Here is a 16,413-nt window from a genome sequence, read left to right as displayed (position 1 = left end):
CTCTCTTTTCTATCATTGTACCCAGCTATTTGATCTCTCCAATTCTAGTCTCTCTCCATTCACTGTAACATCACACTGGAAGTCACCTTCTCTCTCAGTAACCATCACTACTCTTTTCTGCATTTACTCTCAAGGCACGATGATCACAGACATCTACAGACCTCTGGATTAGTCTACCAAGCTCTTGTCTTGTATTTGCAAGTAACACTGTATCATCAGTATACAATAAATTTGAGATATTTCATCCATTAGCAGTGCCATCCCTCTCTCCATTACTCGTGTTTTTATTTATCTCGTCACCCCATCAATATATTTATTGAACAACCATAGGGACATCACACAACCTTGTTGCACGCCCTCACCTATCGTGAACCATTCACTTAGATGCCCATTTACCCTTACACATGCCTCACTACCATCATTAAAACTCTTGACAGCACCAAGCAGCTTTCCATCTACACTGTACATGAACAAAACCTTCCACAATGCATCTCTGTCTACTTTATTGTATGCCCTTTCCAGATCCATAAATGCCATAAACACATTATAGTCCCAGTTTACAGTACTAAATCTATATAGGAAAAGTTATGACATTTTGGAACATAGCCCTGACTTATAGTAAGACCTGACCATAAGTATAGTGGGTGTAACTCAAAAGTGGCTAATGTGGTTGTAAGTAATGTGTGTGCAACTTATGGTGAATTATTTGGTGGTGCAGAGAGCCTGGGCAGTGAGGAGAAGCGCCGGCCACAAGTGCCTGACAGCCAACAGATCTTCGTCGGCAACCTTCCTCACGCAGCTGGGGAGGAGGAGCTCAAGGTAGGCTATCCCATTTATATTATTTAGGTTCAGCTTTTTGGATAATGGATAAATGAGTGTCTGGCTCTTATAATTAAGCATGCTGTTATAAGAGCAATTACTTTGCTTTCTGTTCCATCATTTTCTAGATTCTACTTCTCCCCATCATTAGGGATGGGTTTTCTCATGTGTATTTAAAATTGTTTGTTGTTAGCCTAAATGAAACTCAAGTGTACTAATAACAGAAAGGATATCCAATAGTTTTTGAAGACTGATGCTAGAATGCCACTCAATTGTCTTGTTGTATTTTGGTGCTAGCTTCAGTAAACCACCCAGATAAACCAAGTATTATACAGTGAAAGGATTGCCATTAATGATTTAAGTCCCAAGGCCCAGTAGTCCTCCTACATGCCATACACCTCTACATGACACCACTTCGGCGCTAACACCCAGCATCTGCAGTATATTGAATACATGCTAGAGCTGCCTCATACAGGAATGGTGCATTGCTGTTAGCTGGAGTATTTTTACAACTTGTCGCTGGGTCTTCTGGTAGATCAGTAAAGTCTGCTTTGTATGAAATTCAAATCCTTAAACTGTTCCCTGCCACAGCGGGGATTTGAACCTGGTTCCGGTAGGACTGCAGCCGCCTCTTACATATATATACACACATCTCTCCCCCACTGAATAACAAATTGGTCGAATAACAAACTGATTTTTCCCATTCAAAAAATATCCAGTAAAGATGGAAAAAGTACTGGTAAATATGAATGAGACAGGGATTTGAGCTGTTTTCTTATAGACTTACATTCCCAAGGAAAATTATTTAGTACTATATACATCTCAAATGATTGACATCTGATTTAAAAAAAAAAAAATAGAGAACAAACGAAATATACCTACTTCGCGGTATTAAAGAAAGCCACCTGAATCCCTTCGATAATGTGTTTATTGCTGATCTCACCAACTGGACTTGACATCACCACACCAAACATAATCAAAGGTATTCAGTTTAAAACCATAAATAGCAGTGGTGGCCTAACTAGGGGGAGTTGCCCCCAGCACCCCCCGTATGATTATAACCAACTAACTCAGTGCAAACTAAGATATGCATTACGTAAAATTGGCGCCAAAACAGTGTCGTGCATTAAGAGCATTCGTTAATCATTGGCACAAACATCAACCGACCATGTGATGGTGAAACACTTAGGTTGGTGAGCAAATGGCTGCTTGACAGGGGTAATAGTAGGGTCTTGGATGGAGCCATGGTGGTGCTACAGTATTCCACGAGGCCAAATAGAAATGCAGACAGATGAAGAGGCAGCTGATCAGCAGGGCAGAACGCAGGAGACTGGGCAGCTTAGCCAGTTTGTCTGGCAGCTAGCAGTTTGAATTATTGAGATGTCGGGGATAACCATGTCGAACAGCAAAAAGAGGTATAGATATATAAATGTCGAAACAACTAATTGTCGAATAACGAGGGCTTAGTTTAAATTGTATATGTTTATATTATTCCCCTACCTGTCAAACTTGTCAGGGACTGTTGGTTTGTGTGGTTCCATCGGTCCGTCCGCAGTTTCGTGTCTGTTTTGTAACTTACCACATGCATGGACAGATTTTTATATAACTTCACACAATTGTTCCCCCTGCCATGAAGGTGTGTCGTGTACATCAGTCAGCCATCTACTCCCAAGGTCAGGGTCACACATGGGGCTCAAACAAGATCAAGTGTTGTCTTTACAGCCATACATACATTTGTTTCTGCTCTGTAACTTCCACGTGCATGGACAGATTTTGATATAACTTAACACAATATTTGCCCATGCTATGACGGTTTGTTGCATCAAACAACCAGCCATGTACTCCCAAGTTCAAGGTCTTTACATACCCACATTGTGTACACAGTACATATGTACATAGTACATATAGTACATAGGTATGGTTAACATCTGGTAGGGGACTTTTTATTGCATGGCACTAATTCATTCACTTGTTTATTCTTTGTCCAGGCACAAAATACAACTTACAAACAGACCCATTGTATTGTCATTAATGTAGGCCCCCATACCACTTCCATGTTCTCACCATCTTTGTTTACTCACCTGATGAGGATGCTTTATGTTTGCTGTAAGTATTCGTTTATATTCTTTCATTGCTAGTGGTAGATGGGGGAGCCCATCATCCACTCACTAAGTGTAGGGATGCCTTACGATCTTTACACTGAACGACAAACCAAATGGTTTTCTGTACCCAGGAAACCATTTACTAAGCTGGGTGGTTACCACATAACCAGGGTTTTTGGCCCGGTTAAGTGTCCCCCAGATTCCCCTATCTAAAATCACTTTAATCATAGCAAATGTTTCGTAGAGCGTCGGAGGGCCCAATAGTTGCCCAGGGCCCTAGCCAAATGGGCAGATTCGCATGACCATGTGGAATGTGAGGGATGTGAATGAGCAGAGCAAATGGGTGGAAGTGGTGAATGTGTTCAAGAGTATGAAATATGCTGTGATGGCATCGTGTTAAACAAAGATGAAAGGGTGTGAAGTGGATGAGCGGGAGGGTATACAGTGTGTAAGGTCAGGCATGAATGGGCGAGGAAGATGCAAGGAAGGAGTTGCTTTATTGATGAGAGAAGTGTGGTGGAGTGGAATGAGAGATTAACCTGCCGCGTCCCGTTGACGTATGTACATGTCCATGTGTTTTGTCACTGTCAGTCCCGTTGACGTATATAAACGCTCATCAATTGCAAGGTCCCTAATTTTCGCAATTTTCCATTTTTGCACGTGATTTTGGGTACATATACATGGGACACCTTCCTCTACAAGATGCCAAGCAGGGACAATTCCTTACCCTGCATGACCTCCCCCTCCCCCCCCTGGCCAGTAAAGACATGTCGTGCCACGGTACGAAATAGTTACCCTCCCATAGAACTTGTTTTCTTTGGAGCCAGCCGGATAGAAAACCTAGTAACGTAAGGGTTACTGCTACCTGTATCCAGTATTTTAAACCTCAGGTGAGTGATTTCTCTATGAATTTTCGATGTTTCTCACCAAAGGCGGAGGTTTGGGCCAAAAAAAAAAAAAAAAATCCAAAATTGGTCGAGATTGGAGGGAGTCAGTGGTGGAAAATTGGTCGGGACAGGGCGGGTTAAAAGTGTGTCAGCTCGAGATGTATGTATATCACGTTCAAGTTCGAGAAGGTGAAAGTAGTTGTGATTGTAGCATGTGCACCGTGTGATGATGGGATTAAGAGAGAGAAAGACAGGTTTTGGGATGAGCTGGATGAAGTGATGGGAGAATTGCCCAGGAGCAATAAAGTAATCATAATGGGCGATTTGAATGGAAGAGTAAGCGCTGGCCCTGAAGATGACATAATGGATTGTAATGGAGTGCCATGAGAAAATTATAATGGGAAGCAACTGAAGGATACGTGTCAGGAAAGGAGGTTGTGCATTTGTAACTCGTATTTCAAACAAAGATGCACTTAAATATACATGGTATAGAGGGAACGGGGATTGTGGGGGCGCTCACCATCCACTCACTTGATGTAATGCTGCTGTTGGGTGTCTGCCCTTTCCTCTCCTCCATCCTTCTTTCCTTCCATCCTCTTCTGTCTTCCATTCTTTCATTCTTTCCTTGTCCTTCTGCCTACGTGAACTTTACACTCCCTGTCTGTCATTCCTTCGTTCTTTCCTCTTCCTTCTGCCTGTGGATGACTCTACACTGAATGACTAGCCAAATGGTTTCCTTTACACCAGGATACCAATTACTACACTGGGTGATAACCATTTAACCAAATTTTGGCGCTTGGTGGTTTAGTGGGTAATTATTGCGCTCCAGTCGGATTGAGCCGGTGAAGGTTTGTATCCAAGGGGTGATTGCTCATGTAATGCCACTCATGGATGAGTGAGGCTGGTCACTCTCATCTTAAATGTCAGGATCAGCTGCCCAGCCCTGGGCTCCTACATTCCTCATGGGGCAATGTAGGATTGGATGATGGATGGATGGATAGAGGGAATGGGGATTGTGTTGAAAGGAGCCTGGTTGATTATGTGTTCCTAGAGAGGTCGATGTTGGGAATGGTTGGTGATACGAGGGCTGTGAGAGGACAATGTGGAGATCTGTCAGATTACATGCTTGTGGTATGGAATATCAAGCTGAGAGGAGTGAAGTGGACCAGGAGAGAAAGGGAGAAAGTCAGGAAGCTGAGGATCAAATAAATGGCAGATGAATACAGGGCCAAAGTAGGGTAGCAGTTAAAATAAGTGAATTGGAATGAAATGGATCTGGACAGCCTGTGGAATGCATATAGGGATAGCTTAGTTAGGAATACTAAAGCAGTGTTTGGCATGGGAAGAGTAACAACGAAGAAGAAGGTATGGCCTGACGGGATGAAGAGGTTAAGCGAGCAGTGGAGGAAAAGAGGAAGAAGTAGCTAGAGTGGTTATGGGTCAGGGGTTCAATTGAATAAGAACTGAATATACTGTAGTGAGAGCAAGAAGCATGTAAAGAGACTAGTGCAGAGGAAAAAAGAGGAGGTAAATGATGATCTAGGAAGAGAAATGAATGCAAACTCCTTTGAAAATATTAAGTTATTCTGGAAAGAGTTTTGGAAATGTAGAAGTGACAGCGGAAAGAAATGTGAAAGTGTGAAGGATGTAAGTGGTAGATTATTAACCCATGGGGATGAAGTAATCACCAGATGAAAAGAGTATTTTGAGAACCTGATGAATGGGAATAGAGAGAGCAGAGCTGCTGTAAACATGATTGGTTTTGGGAGTGTGCAAAGGAGGAATGCAGTGGTAGGAAACGTGACAGTAGCACAGGTGAGGAACGCCATGAAATGTCTGAAAAATGGGAAGGCAGCTGATTGGCTTTGGGAGTGTGCAAAGGAGGAATACAGTGGTAGGAAACGTGACAGTAGCACAGGTGAGGAACGCTGTGAAATGTCTGAGAAATGGGAAGGCAGCTGATTGGTTTTGGGAGTGTGCAAAGGAGGAATGCAGTGGTAGGAAACGTGACAGTAGCACAGGTGAGGAACGCTGTGAAATGTCTGAAAAATGGGAAGGCAGCTGGGATTGATGAGCAGGGATGATTAAGTGTAGTGGAGAGATCGGAATGAAGTGCTTGTAGGAGATATGCAAGAAGCCATGGATGAGTGACATTGTGCCAACAGAGTGGAAGAAGGCTATAATTTTACCCCTGTACAAAAATAAAGGTGAGAGAACTGAGTGCAAGAATTATCGTGGCATAAGTTGATTGAATGTGGTAAGGAAGGTATATGGAAGAATTATTATAAAGAAAGTAAGAGTGATAACTAAAGTCCTGTTGAGTGATGAACAGGGTAACTTTAGGAGTGGCATAAGATGTGTGGATCAAATATTTGCAGTAAGACAGATAGTGGAGAGGGCTTGTGAGGAGGACTATAAGGTGTTTATGGCATTCATGGATCTGTGAAAAGCCTACGACAAAGTAGACAGAGAAGGATTGTGGAAGGTTTTGTGCATGGTAAGCTGCTAGGTGTCATCAAAAGTTTTTGTGATGTTTGTGAAGCATGTGTAAGGGTAAATGGGCTTCAGACTGAATGGTTCATGATTGGTGTGGGGGTGCAACAAGGTTGTGGAAGGCCCTGTGGTTGTTCAGTATATATATGCTGTTTATATATATATATGGATGGTATAATGAGAGAAGTAAAAACATGGGTAATTGAGAGAAGGATGACATTGGTAATGAATAGTGATGGATATATCTCAAATTTGTTGTGTGCTGATGATTCAGCACTTCGTGCAGATACCGGACAAAAACTTGGTAGACTAGTGCAGAGTTTTGCTGTCTGTGAGTGTTGTGCCTTAAGAGTAAATGTAGAAAAGAGTAAAGTGATGGTTACTGGGAGAGAAGGTGACTCCCAGGGTGATGTTACAGTGAATGGAGGGAGACTGGAATTGGTGAGAGAGTTCAAATACCTAGGTACAGTGATAGAAAAAGCTGAAAAATGTGCAAAAGAAGTGGAAAGTAGAGTGACACCGGGAGGGAAAGTAGCTGGTGCAATGAAGGCCTTGATAAGAAACAGAGGCTTGAGTGTTACAGCTGCACAAGGCTTACCTGAAGTAGTGTTAGTGCCAACTTAAATTTATGGATGTGAGACGATTGTGTGGCATGAAAATGAAAAGTCATGAATGAGAGCAGTGGAGATGGGACTGCTGAGGAATGTATGTGGAGTACAGGGAGTGGATAGGATACGAAATAATGTGATTAATGTGGAGTGAGGAAGTCTGCAGACACCAGAATCGATGATTGTGTACTGATATGGTATGGTCATGTGGAGAGAGTGGATAACAACAGAGTATTGAAAAAGGTATTTCTGAATGTATTTGAAGGAGGAAGGAGGTGAGGAAGGCCAAAGAGAAGGTGGAGGGATATGGTGGTTGAGTGTGTGAGGAAGAGAGATTTGAAAGTCATTGAGGCTAGGGGGCTGACGGGATCGAGCTGGCTGGATGAATATTGTGACAAGTGCATTGTCATGGATTTGGCACCCCCAAAAAATGACAGCATCCAGATTGACTCGATCAGATATGTTTGCATTATGCTACAGTACGTATTGAATGTTTTTGGTGTGTCAGAGCCAGGATTCTGGAGACGAAGTGTGAGTTAATGGAAGCGTGGCCCATTGGATTGGGCATATTTGGGCTATCTGGACATTGCTGCTCCTCACCTTGCCCTAGGGTGGGAAAGGAGGTCCAGATGATGATGTTAGGGGAGATGAGTCTCAAAATGTGGCAGATTGACTCCATGCATAGCAGTAACCTACTGTACAAGGTAAATTTTGTAAAGGAAGTGGAGAATACACGCATACGCAGGGGGTGGAGCAGAGAATGAATAACTTTCTGTGTAAAAGGATGTGTAGCCTGTTCCATAGAGTATTTGTCCATATCCCTATCTTAACCCTGGATAGCTAATGCGGGATGCACCAGCACCTCACCGTGTTTCGATGTTATGATATCCGTACTTCCTATCAAGGCAGGGGGCTGAGACTCCATCTACCTTCCAAGTTCTGTGTGGGGTCACAGGGGGTGGCAGTATAAAGTGTGCACTTTTGGCTTTGTTCAACCCAGCAATATGCTTAGGGTGTGGCAGCACCCCTGATTAACTATTGTGAGTAGTTCATGCTGAAATAAAATATTATTTTTGTGTTATGTTGGTGTAACTAATAATGAATTTCCTCCTCAGGTGCATAAATTTTTCAGGTAAACAAATTTCGGTAAGTAAGATTGTTGTGACTAACTAAAATAAAAATAAATAAATAAATAAATAAGTACAGTAGATGCTCGATTTAATTAACTAATTCATCCAGCCCCCTTTCTGTTTTCTCGAATTTTTTGCAAAATTGAATTCCGTAACCAAGGCTTAATATAAGGGAATCTTTTCTGGTATTTTGAGGTACTTTCTGCTAAATCCTTAAATGCACCAGTCATGCTGAGTTCCTGACAATGCACACCCAAACTTAGCGAACTATTGTAACTCTTAGTGCTGCACTCAGCAGTCTGAACTCATAATTAATAGCCACACTTAAATGCATTATTTTGTACATGTTAACAGTGGTACATACAGTAATGACCTAGTAATAAAATATGCAAGGATAAGGAATAAGGTGAGGATTGCAGTGAACCAAACAGTATGGGGCCCAAGCCATTCCGAAAAATGTGAAATTCAGATAAAAGCGACATCCGGACTTCCCCCTGCTATCCCGGACTTTTTGCGATATATCAGACATTACTCCAGATCGCATGAACAGTTTTTAAATTGGTTTGACAAACATTGTGGTATTGTGCCATATTATAACTTCACTACATTAATCAGATGGTTTTAATATATTTAATAATACTGGACTGTACACTGAAAAATGTGTCTGTTATATAGTGAACATACCTGAAGTGGTCAGGCAGTTTGGACTACCTCTGGCTTTGTTGGACTTTTTCCGATATATAGGAATTTAGTCTGGTAGTTCCTCGAGTCCGATGAAAGCGAAGTCCAGTCTGTTGAAGTCCTTTATATTGAGGTTTTACTGTAGTAAATAGAGATTGTAAACTACAGGAAGGCTTACCTCCAAAAGTAGGGGTTCTGCACTTGTTGCAGATATGCTTGACACAGGTAGCCATACTGGCCCCCCAAATCTATGTGAGGCCTGGGGGTGGTTTAGTCATTGTCAGCACTTGAGGTAGTACAGGGGTGACAGAGGGGTTGGGGAGCATCGGGGATGGCACTCCATCTTCTCAGTTGCTTCTAGTTTCTGGACAAGAGAAAGCCTCACCCTCTCCTTCATATCATGACCCTTAGACATTGTTCATAAAAACTTTGGTTCACAGGGTGGGTGTGGGGACACAGATAAGGCCACAATACCAAGGCAAAGCCGCACACACGTGGAACAGTCATTCACAGTTGAGGGATAACGCGAAGACTGCTTGGGACGAGTGGTTTTTTTTTTTTTTTTTTTTTTTTTTTTTTTGGTGTGAGGAAGAAGGAACCAAAGGCTGCAATTGTTCCTTCCAAGAGAAAAACAAAATACAAGAGAGAGCCAAATTCAAGATCCGATCATTTCGAGATGCTTGGACACACTGCGTTTGAAAGCCTGGAGATCATAGGAAGCAGGAAATACAGACAGAGGAAGACAGTTCCAGAGTTGACCTGTTGCATAAATGAGGTTAACTCTTGCATTAGAGAATTGGACAGAAAAGGGATGAGAATTTGCTGCTAGACAGGTGCTATGCGCCTGTCATAGAGGTGGAGGAATACATGCAGACAGTTCAGAGGAGCTGTGACCATTGAAGTAGCGATAGAAAAGAGATAAAGATGTAACAGTGTGGTGAAGAGACAGAGGTTGAAGGGAGTCAGTGAGAGGAGGAGAGTTAATGAGGCGAAAAGCCTTTGACTCGACCGTATTGAGAAGAGCTGTATGTGGGGAGCCTCCCCACACATGAGAGTTGTACTCCACACAGGGGCTGATAAAACCCCTGTATAGAGTCAACAATTGTGCAGGGATAAAGAAGGAATGGAGTCGGCTTAGCACACGTAATCTCTTGGCAGCAGATTTTACAAGAGATGTAATGTGATCTTTCCAAGATAGTCCTGAGTAAATGAAAGCCCAAGCATGTTCAAGGATGATGCAGGATTAAGCTGAGTATTATTAAACATTAGTGGGTATACCTCTGGAAGATTTTGTCAGGTTGATAGGTGTAAGAATTGAGTCTTTGATGCATTAATAACAACCAGATTATTTTTACCCCAGCCAGAGGTACGAGCCAAGTCAGACATTAGGCGTGCCATAGCCTCATCCCTTGTTTGCTGAAGTAACAGCTGAGATGGATGTTGCAGGAACCGAATGGAAAGGTGAAGGGTGGAGTCACCAACGTATGAGTGGATAGGGTTAGATGTACAGCTTAGGTCATTGATGAATAAAATGAAGAGAGTTGGTGATAGGACAGAGCCCTGAAGAACACCACTGTAATAGATCTAGAAGAAGAACGATGGCTGTCCACAACAGCGGCTATAGAACAACCAGAAAGGAAGCTGGAAATGAAGGCACAGGTAGAAGGATAGAAACCGTAAGAGGGCAGTTTGGATATTAAAGATTTATGCCAGACTCAGTCGAAAACCTTTGAGATGTCAAGTGCAATGGCAAAGCTTTCGCCAAAGTCCTGAAAGAAGGATGACCAGGGGTCTGAAAGGTAGGTGAGAGGATCGCCAGTGGAGTGTCCCTGACGGAACCCATACTGACGATCAGAAAGAAAGTTGTAATAGGAAAGATGCTTTAAAATTTTTCTATTAAGAACTGACTCAAAAACTTCTGAGATACAGGATGTTAAAGCAATTGGACGAAAGTTAGAGGGTTGGGAATGGTCACCTTTCTTTGGGACTGGGTGAATGAGAGCAAACTTCCTGCAAGAAGGAAAGGTACAAGTTGACAGACAAATGCGAAAGAGTTTGCCTAGGCAGGGTGTAAGCACAGTTCTTGAGAACAATAGGAGGGACTCCATCAGGCCCATATGCCTTATTAGTATTGAGGCCTGTGATGGCAGAAAATACATCAGCTGAAGAAATTTTAATGTCAGCCATGAGGAAGTCAGAGGGAGGAAGTGATGGAGGAACAGCACCGGAATGGTCTAAAGAGATCTGCTTTATCAGTAGAAGAAATAGCTACAGAGCCATCAGAGTAGAAAAGAGGAGGGAAGGATGATGAGATAAAGTTTTAGGAAGGTTTTTGGCAAGGTGCCAGAAGGAGCGAGAAGAATTCGAGTTGGAGAGTTGAGACCGTTTAGTCCTTGCTGCTACTTAGGCAGCTTGGTGGAGACGTGTGGCAACACCACACAACGCCAGTCAGGGGAGTGTTTCTAGTTAGGGCTCAATGACGTGCTCAATTTACGGGACTTTTTCTAGGAATTCGTTGGTTTTTGGGGCGGAATTTCATTTACGGAATTATACTTATTTTGACGGAAATTTTCCTTTAAATTGGGCAAAAAATTACTGGAAAAAATTATCCCATTATCTCAGGCATCCGGTAAATCGATGTTTGTTAAATTGAGCTTCTACTGTATGTATGTAAATCACTCACTCAGTGTAGTGCTGCTCTTGGATGCCTGCCCTTTCCTCTCTTCCATTCCTCTTGTCTTCCTTCCATTTTTGTATTTCCTTCATTCTTCCTCCTTCTTCTGTCTATGGGTGACTCCACACTAAGTGATAAGCAGATGTTTTTCTATACACCAGGAAAACATTAACTAAGCCTAGTGGTTTAGTGGGTAATTAAGGTGCTCCAACTGGATTGAGCCAATGTAGGTTTACTTCCAAGGGGTGGTTGGGGTTTAATGCTCATGTAATGCCACCCAGGGATGAGTGAGGCTGGTCACTCTCATGTTAAATGTCAAGACCAGCTTGCATAGCCCTGGGTGCCTACACTTCTCATGGGGCAGCACAAGATTAGGTGATGATGGTGATGGCACCTGATAGTCTAGTGGGTAATCAAGGTGCACCAGTTGGATTGAGCGGTGCAGGTGTATATCCAAGGAGTGGTCGGGGTTTATTGCTCACGTAATGCCACTCGGGGATGAGTGAGGTTGGTCGCTCTTATCTTAAATGTTAGGACTAACTTAGCTAGTCCCGGGCTTCAACACTTCTCATGGGGCAACACTGGATTGGATGATGGATGGATGGAATAAATATGGACATAATACATAAATAAATACGTACGTATATACATAAAGTACATAAAGTTCACCTATACAAGGTTTACTTAGGGAATATTATCCACCCATCCATCCATCATCCAATCCTTCGTTGCCTCATGAGGAGGTTAGGAGCCCGGGGCTAGGCAAGTTGGTCCTGACATTTAAAATGAGAGTGACCAGCCTCACTCATCCCTGAGTACCATGTGGAATTTCATATATCTTTCTGCCAAGAAAAAAAAGGGAGGGGGACAACATTTCGTTTGGCTTGTCTGCAGTTGTGGCTACACAACCAGGCCTGGAGCAGCTGGGATGACCATGGAAAAGTTTAGGTATTTCCCCCCAAAATGTAAATTTTTTCCCATCATATGTTTCAGTAACCCGTTATAGTAGATCTGTCTTTGTTTAGGCTTCGAAAGTTACTGCACACTTTCAGTGTGTCCTTTATAACAAGAATTTTCAAAATACAGTCATCCCTGTACTATTCGGACACCCACTATCCAGACTCCCCATTTACTGGACATTTTGGGCCCAGGCCTTTGGACCCCCCCCCCCCCCTGAAATTTCTCAGAGGGTTGCATATACATCAACTGCTTATTCTTCAAGTACTCATGGTGATATACTGACCGTGAGGCCATCTGTCTGGCAGAACAGTCCAACCCACCACCCCCTGGAAGGAACTTCACAACTGCCCACTTACACCAGGTTGCTATTGACTGTATAGGTAACAGGGGCTACGGTTGTTAGGAGACCGCCCATCCGTCTCGTCCTGCCTGGGAAATTGGCGCACAGCGCTGACCAGCTGTGTTTACCCTCGCTGCTTGCTTTCCCCATCCCTCCCGGCCTCCCCAGTTATCACCTAACTACCACCCTGACTAGACTCTCATTCAGTGGATGCCGCACGTGCTCGTTTTTGTGAATAAACTGCAATACCTCGCCACTAGACCACATGGGAATTTACAGTGTTGTGCAGTGTTATGAAATTAGAATTCATAGTGCAGTGATTAAGTACAGTGTAAACTGGCAGTTGAAACTGGCATGGTGCAATCAAGAACAGTATGTGCAGTGTTAACTAGTTATAACTCACAATGTAAAGGATTAAGTGCAGTACAACACTGGAGTACTGTATGTGCTTCAAGAGCATTTTAACCACTGCCAGACCCTTAGAGGAGGTGGGTTACCCTTCGGAACAAACAGCCACGGACGTGTTGTAAGTGCCCTGTACACTGCTAAATATTTTCCATACTCACTTCTAGTTCCTCATTCTCTGGTTCCTTTTCATTTATTTCATACTGTCTGTCCCTTATTTGTGTCAATAGGGTCTTAAGTAGATGCTATGCATGTTTGGTAGAGAGTTATGTAGGTGGTTTTCTGAGTTAGGCTGGGTTAGGGTCCATAAGTACCAGTCCAGGAGGCAGGGGCCCACTGTCTGGACATGCCCTTGGCTCTGTTACATCGGATAGTGGAGGGATTACTGTATAGTAGAACCTCAATTCATCAAACATAAATTTAGTGTACCTGAGGTAATGGAAACTTGCCCCCCCCCCCCCCCCCCCCCCCCCCCCTTTAAAGAAAAATTTCCAATAAAGTGGGTGTAATTCTGTTAAGGAAATTCTATTCAAGAAACCACCGAGTAACCAGAAAAAGTCCCATAAATCGAGTGCGTCATTGAGCCCATATTGTAAACATTCCCCCGACCAGTCGTGTGCTGTGTTGCCACTCATCCCCACCAAGCTGCCTGCGTAGCAGTGGGGACTCGGCGATGATGCTCGGCCCGTGCAGTCTTCACGTGATCCCAAAACTGTAAACAACTGCTCCATGCGCATGCGGCCTTGCATTGGTATTACAGTCTTGTTTTTGTGTGTGTGTGTGTGCGCGCGTGCGCGTATGTGTGCGCACGTCCCAGTGAACCAAAGCTTTTATAGCCATGCCTAAAGGTGGTATGACATTAGACCAAAAGTGACTAACATTCAAGCCAGTTTTGCGGGCCAAAACGGCTAGCAGAGTTGAATGTCCATCACACGTGTGTTTTTGCGAGCCGAAACGGCTAACAGTGTCGTCTGCCTTGGCACCTTATGGTCATTTGTAAAGAAACCACCATGGAGTACCCACTCCCTTTTCCTCAGTTTCTGCAACCTCTTAACGTACTTTAGCAACTCCAGAGCCATAAAGCAGTCTACTAGAGTTTTCCTTGCTGCAGGATCCATATCAAAATCTGATTTTTACTTGTTGTTTGGAGACAAAACAGATAGCCTCTGCGGGCTGGTCACCTGAGTGTCTGAATGTTTATTTTGTGTTACAAGAAAAAAGTAAAAGTGAATAAAAACCACATGAATTGAATTGTATTTACATACTCACTTCTAGTTCCTCATTCTCTGGTTCCTTTTCATTTATTTCATACTGTCTGTCCCTTATTTGTGTCAATAGGGTCCTTTTCATTTAACAATTTTAGTTAAAGTTTCCACCTGTGAATAACAGAATATTTTCTCACCAATTACAAAATTAATATAGGCTCATTTGAGTTCTAATCCCACCAACAAGCTGTGAGCGAGAATTGTTATCCATTTCGCCACGGAAGCGAAATCTCGCTCACCGTGAGTCAGTTTGGCTAGCGTGTCGCAAAACTGGCTCGCATGTTAGCCACTTTTGTCCCAGTGTGACGCTGCCATAAGGTTCAGGAAAAGAAGGAGAGGGTGAGGCTTTCTCTTGCCCAGAAATTGGAAATAATTGAGAAGATGGAGTTCTATGCTCGATGCTTCCCAGCCTCTGTATCACCCCTGTACCACCTCGAGGGTTGATGGAGGGGTGACTCTGACAGTGAGTAAACCATCCCCAGGCTTGACACTGGTTCAGCTGGGCTAGCGTGGCTGCCTGTGTCAGGCATATTTCCATAAGAAGTGCAGAACCCTTACTGTTGGAGGTAAGCCTTACTGTAGTTTACTATTCCTATTTACTGTATTGTTTGGTTCACGACTATCCTCACCTTATTCCTTATGCTTGAATATTTTATTACTAGGCCCTTACTGTATGTATCACTGTTAACATGTACACAATAATGCATATAAGTGGGGCTGTTACTTACGAGTTCAGGCTGCTATGTGTAGCATTGAGAGTTAGCACAGTTTGCAAGTTTTGGGTGCACATAGTCAGGAATTTGATCGTTGCCTTCAAGGATTTAGCAGAAAGTACCTTAAAATAGCAAAAAAAATTTCCATCATATTGAGCCTTGGTTACAGAACTCGATTTTGGGGAAAATCCGAGATAATGGAATAAGGATTGGCTGAATAAGTCTGTTAAATCAGGTTTCTGCTATATTGATTAGCTGATATTTGGTGAATTTTTTCCCTCTGGGATGCTGCCACACCCAGTATTACCTACTGCATACATCTCAAAATTGATTTGCTATCCAGGGTTAATACGGTACTTTCCCATTCTTGATTTTATCTATCTGACACACCCCATTAATGGGAACCCTTTGGTGTCAGTTAAGATCATGTGCTTATTGTGCAGTAGTTTGAATCCTCAAATTTTAAGTGCTTACCTACTGTGGCTTCTTCATCCACAGATTCGTTATGAATAAAAAACAACCCTGGGTGTTGAGACAAAATTTTGAGTTGCTGAAGTTGTATGATGAATCTGAAGGTTGATGAGTATAAAATGGTATTGTTGGATAGGAAAGATGAAGGTGATACAGGAAGAGGAAGATATGAAGATCTGTGGGAAAAGATTGTAACTGTACAATGTTTAAAAAGTATGTGAGCTTGTTGTAGATGTTTGTCATGCTTTTTTGGTGTTTGTTTTTTTAGTTGAATATTAACCTCCTTGTGCACGATGATGCATTATGAGCCAAAGTTCTTGCAGTCTGAAGAGTAACCGATGATGCACTATGATGCAATTTCCCTATAAATGATTGTAGAAACTTTTCCTGTGGCTGAAAGTGCACCAAATTTTGGTGAGTCATAGGTTAGGGTGGCCAGGTCTGAGGGAAATATATGGCAACACTCACAAGCCTGTCACAAGGACAAGCGGCCTATTATTAGCTCAGTGTCCTCTTGGCAGTCAGGCAAGGAGGGTGTGTTACCGTGTGGCTGGCCATCTTCTCGTTTTCTGTTACATCACCCGTCCATACCTTACGTGTATTATAGTGATAGTGTGTTACATAGTGCAGTGTGTCAGTGAAGAAGGTGTTTAATTTTTTTTTTTTAATATATATTTTTTTTTCAGAGAAATCCAAATTTAAAATCCATAACCACACACGACCATTCCCTTTTTTTACTGAACTAACCACAATGGCAGGGAGAGGGTTATCCGAGGAGGAGTATTTGAAATATTTATTCAGTGAAACTGAAAGTGAGGAGGACACAGACAAAGAATCTGGGGAGAGTGAATTTGAGAATGACTGG

General features: G+C 42.8%; 1 protein-coding gene across 3 annotated transcripts in view; it reads left to right on the top strand.

Moving 5' to 3' along the window:
- Window positions 1–16,413, top strand: part of rin (ras GTPase-activating protein-binding protein 2) — a 95,767-nt gene that overhangs the window by 71,959 nt on the left and 7,395 nt on the right. For all 3 annotated transcript variants that reach the window (XM_080280333.1, XM_080279902.1, XM_080280880.1), the window contains one exon: window positions 719–819. In XM_080280333.1, the coding sequence (XP_080136459.1) occupies window positions 719–819 (101 nt within the window). The remainder of the gene's footprint in view (window positions 1–718; window positions 820–16,413) is intronic.

The sequence above is a fragment of the Coenobita brevimanus genome, chromosome 1, assembly GCF_032717465.1.
Source record: "Coenobita brevimanus isolate Jiangsu-jjx chromosome 1, ASM3271746v2, whole genome shotgun sequence".
In the NCBI taxonomy this organism is placed as follows: domain Eukaryota; kingdom Metazoa; phylum Arthropoda; class Malacostraca; order Decapoda; family Coenobitidae; genus Coenobita; species Coenobita brevimanus.
This window is presented reverse-complemented; position numbering and strand designations above follow the sequence as displayed.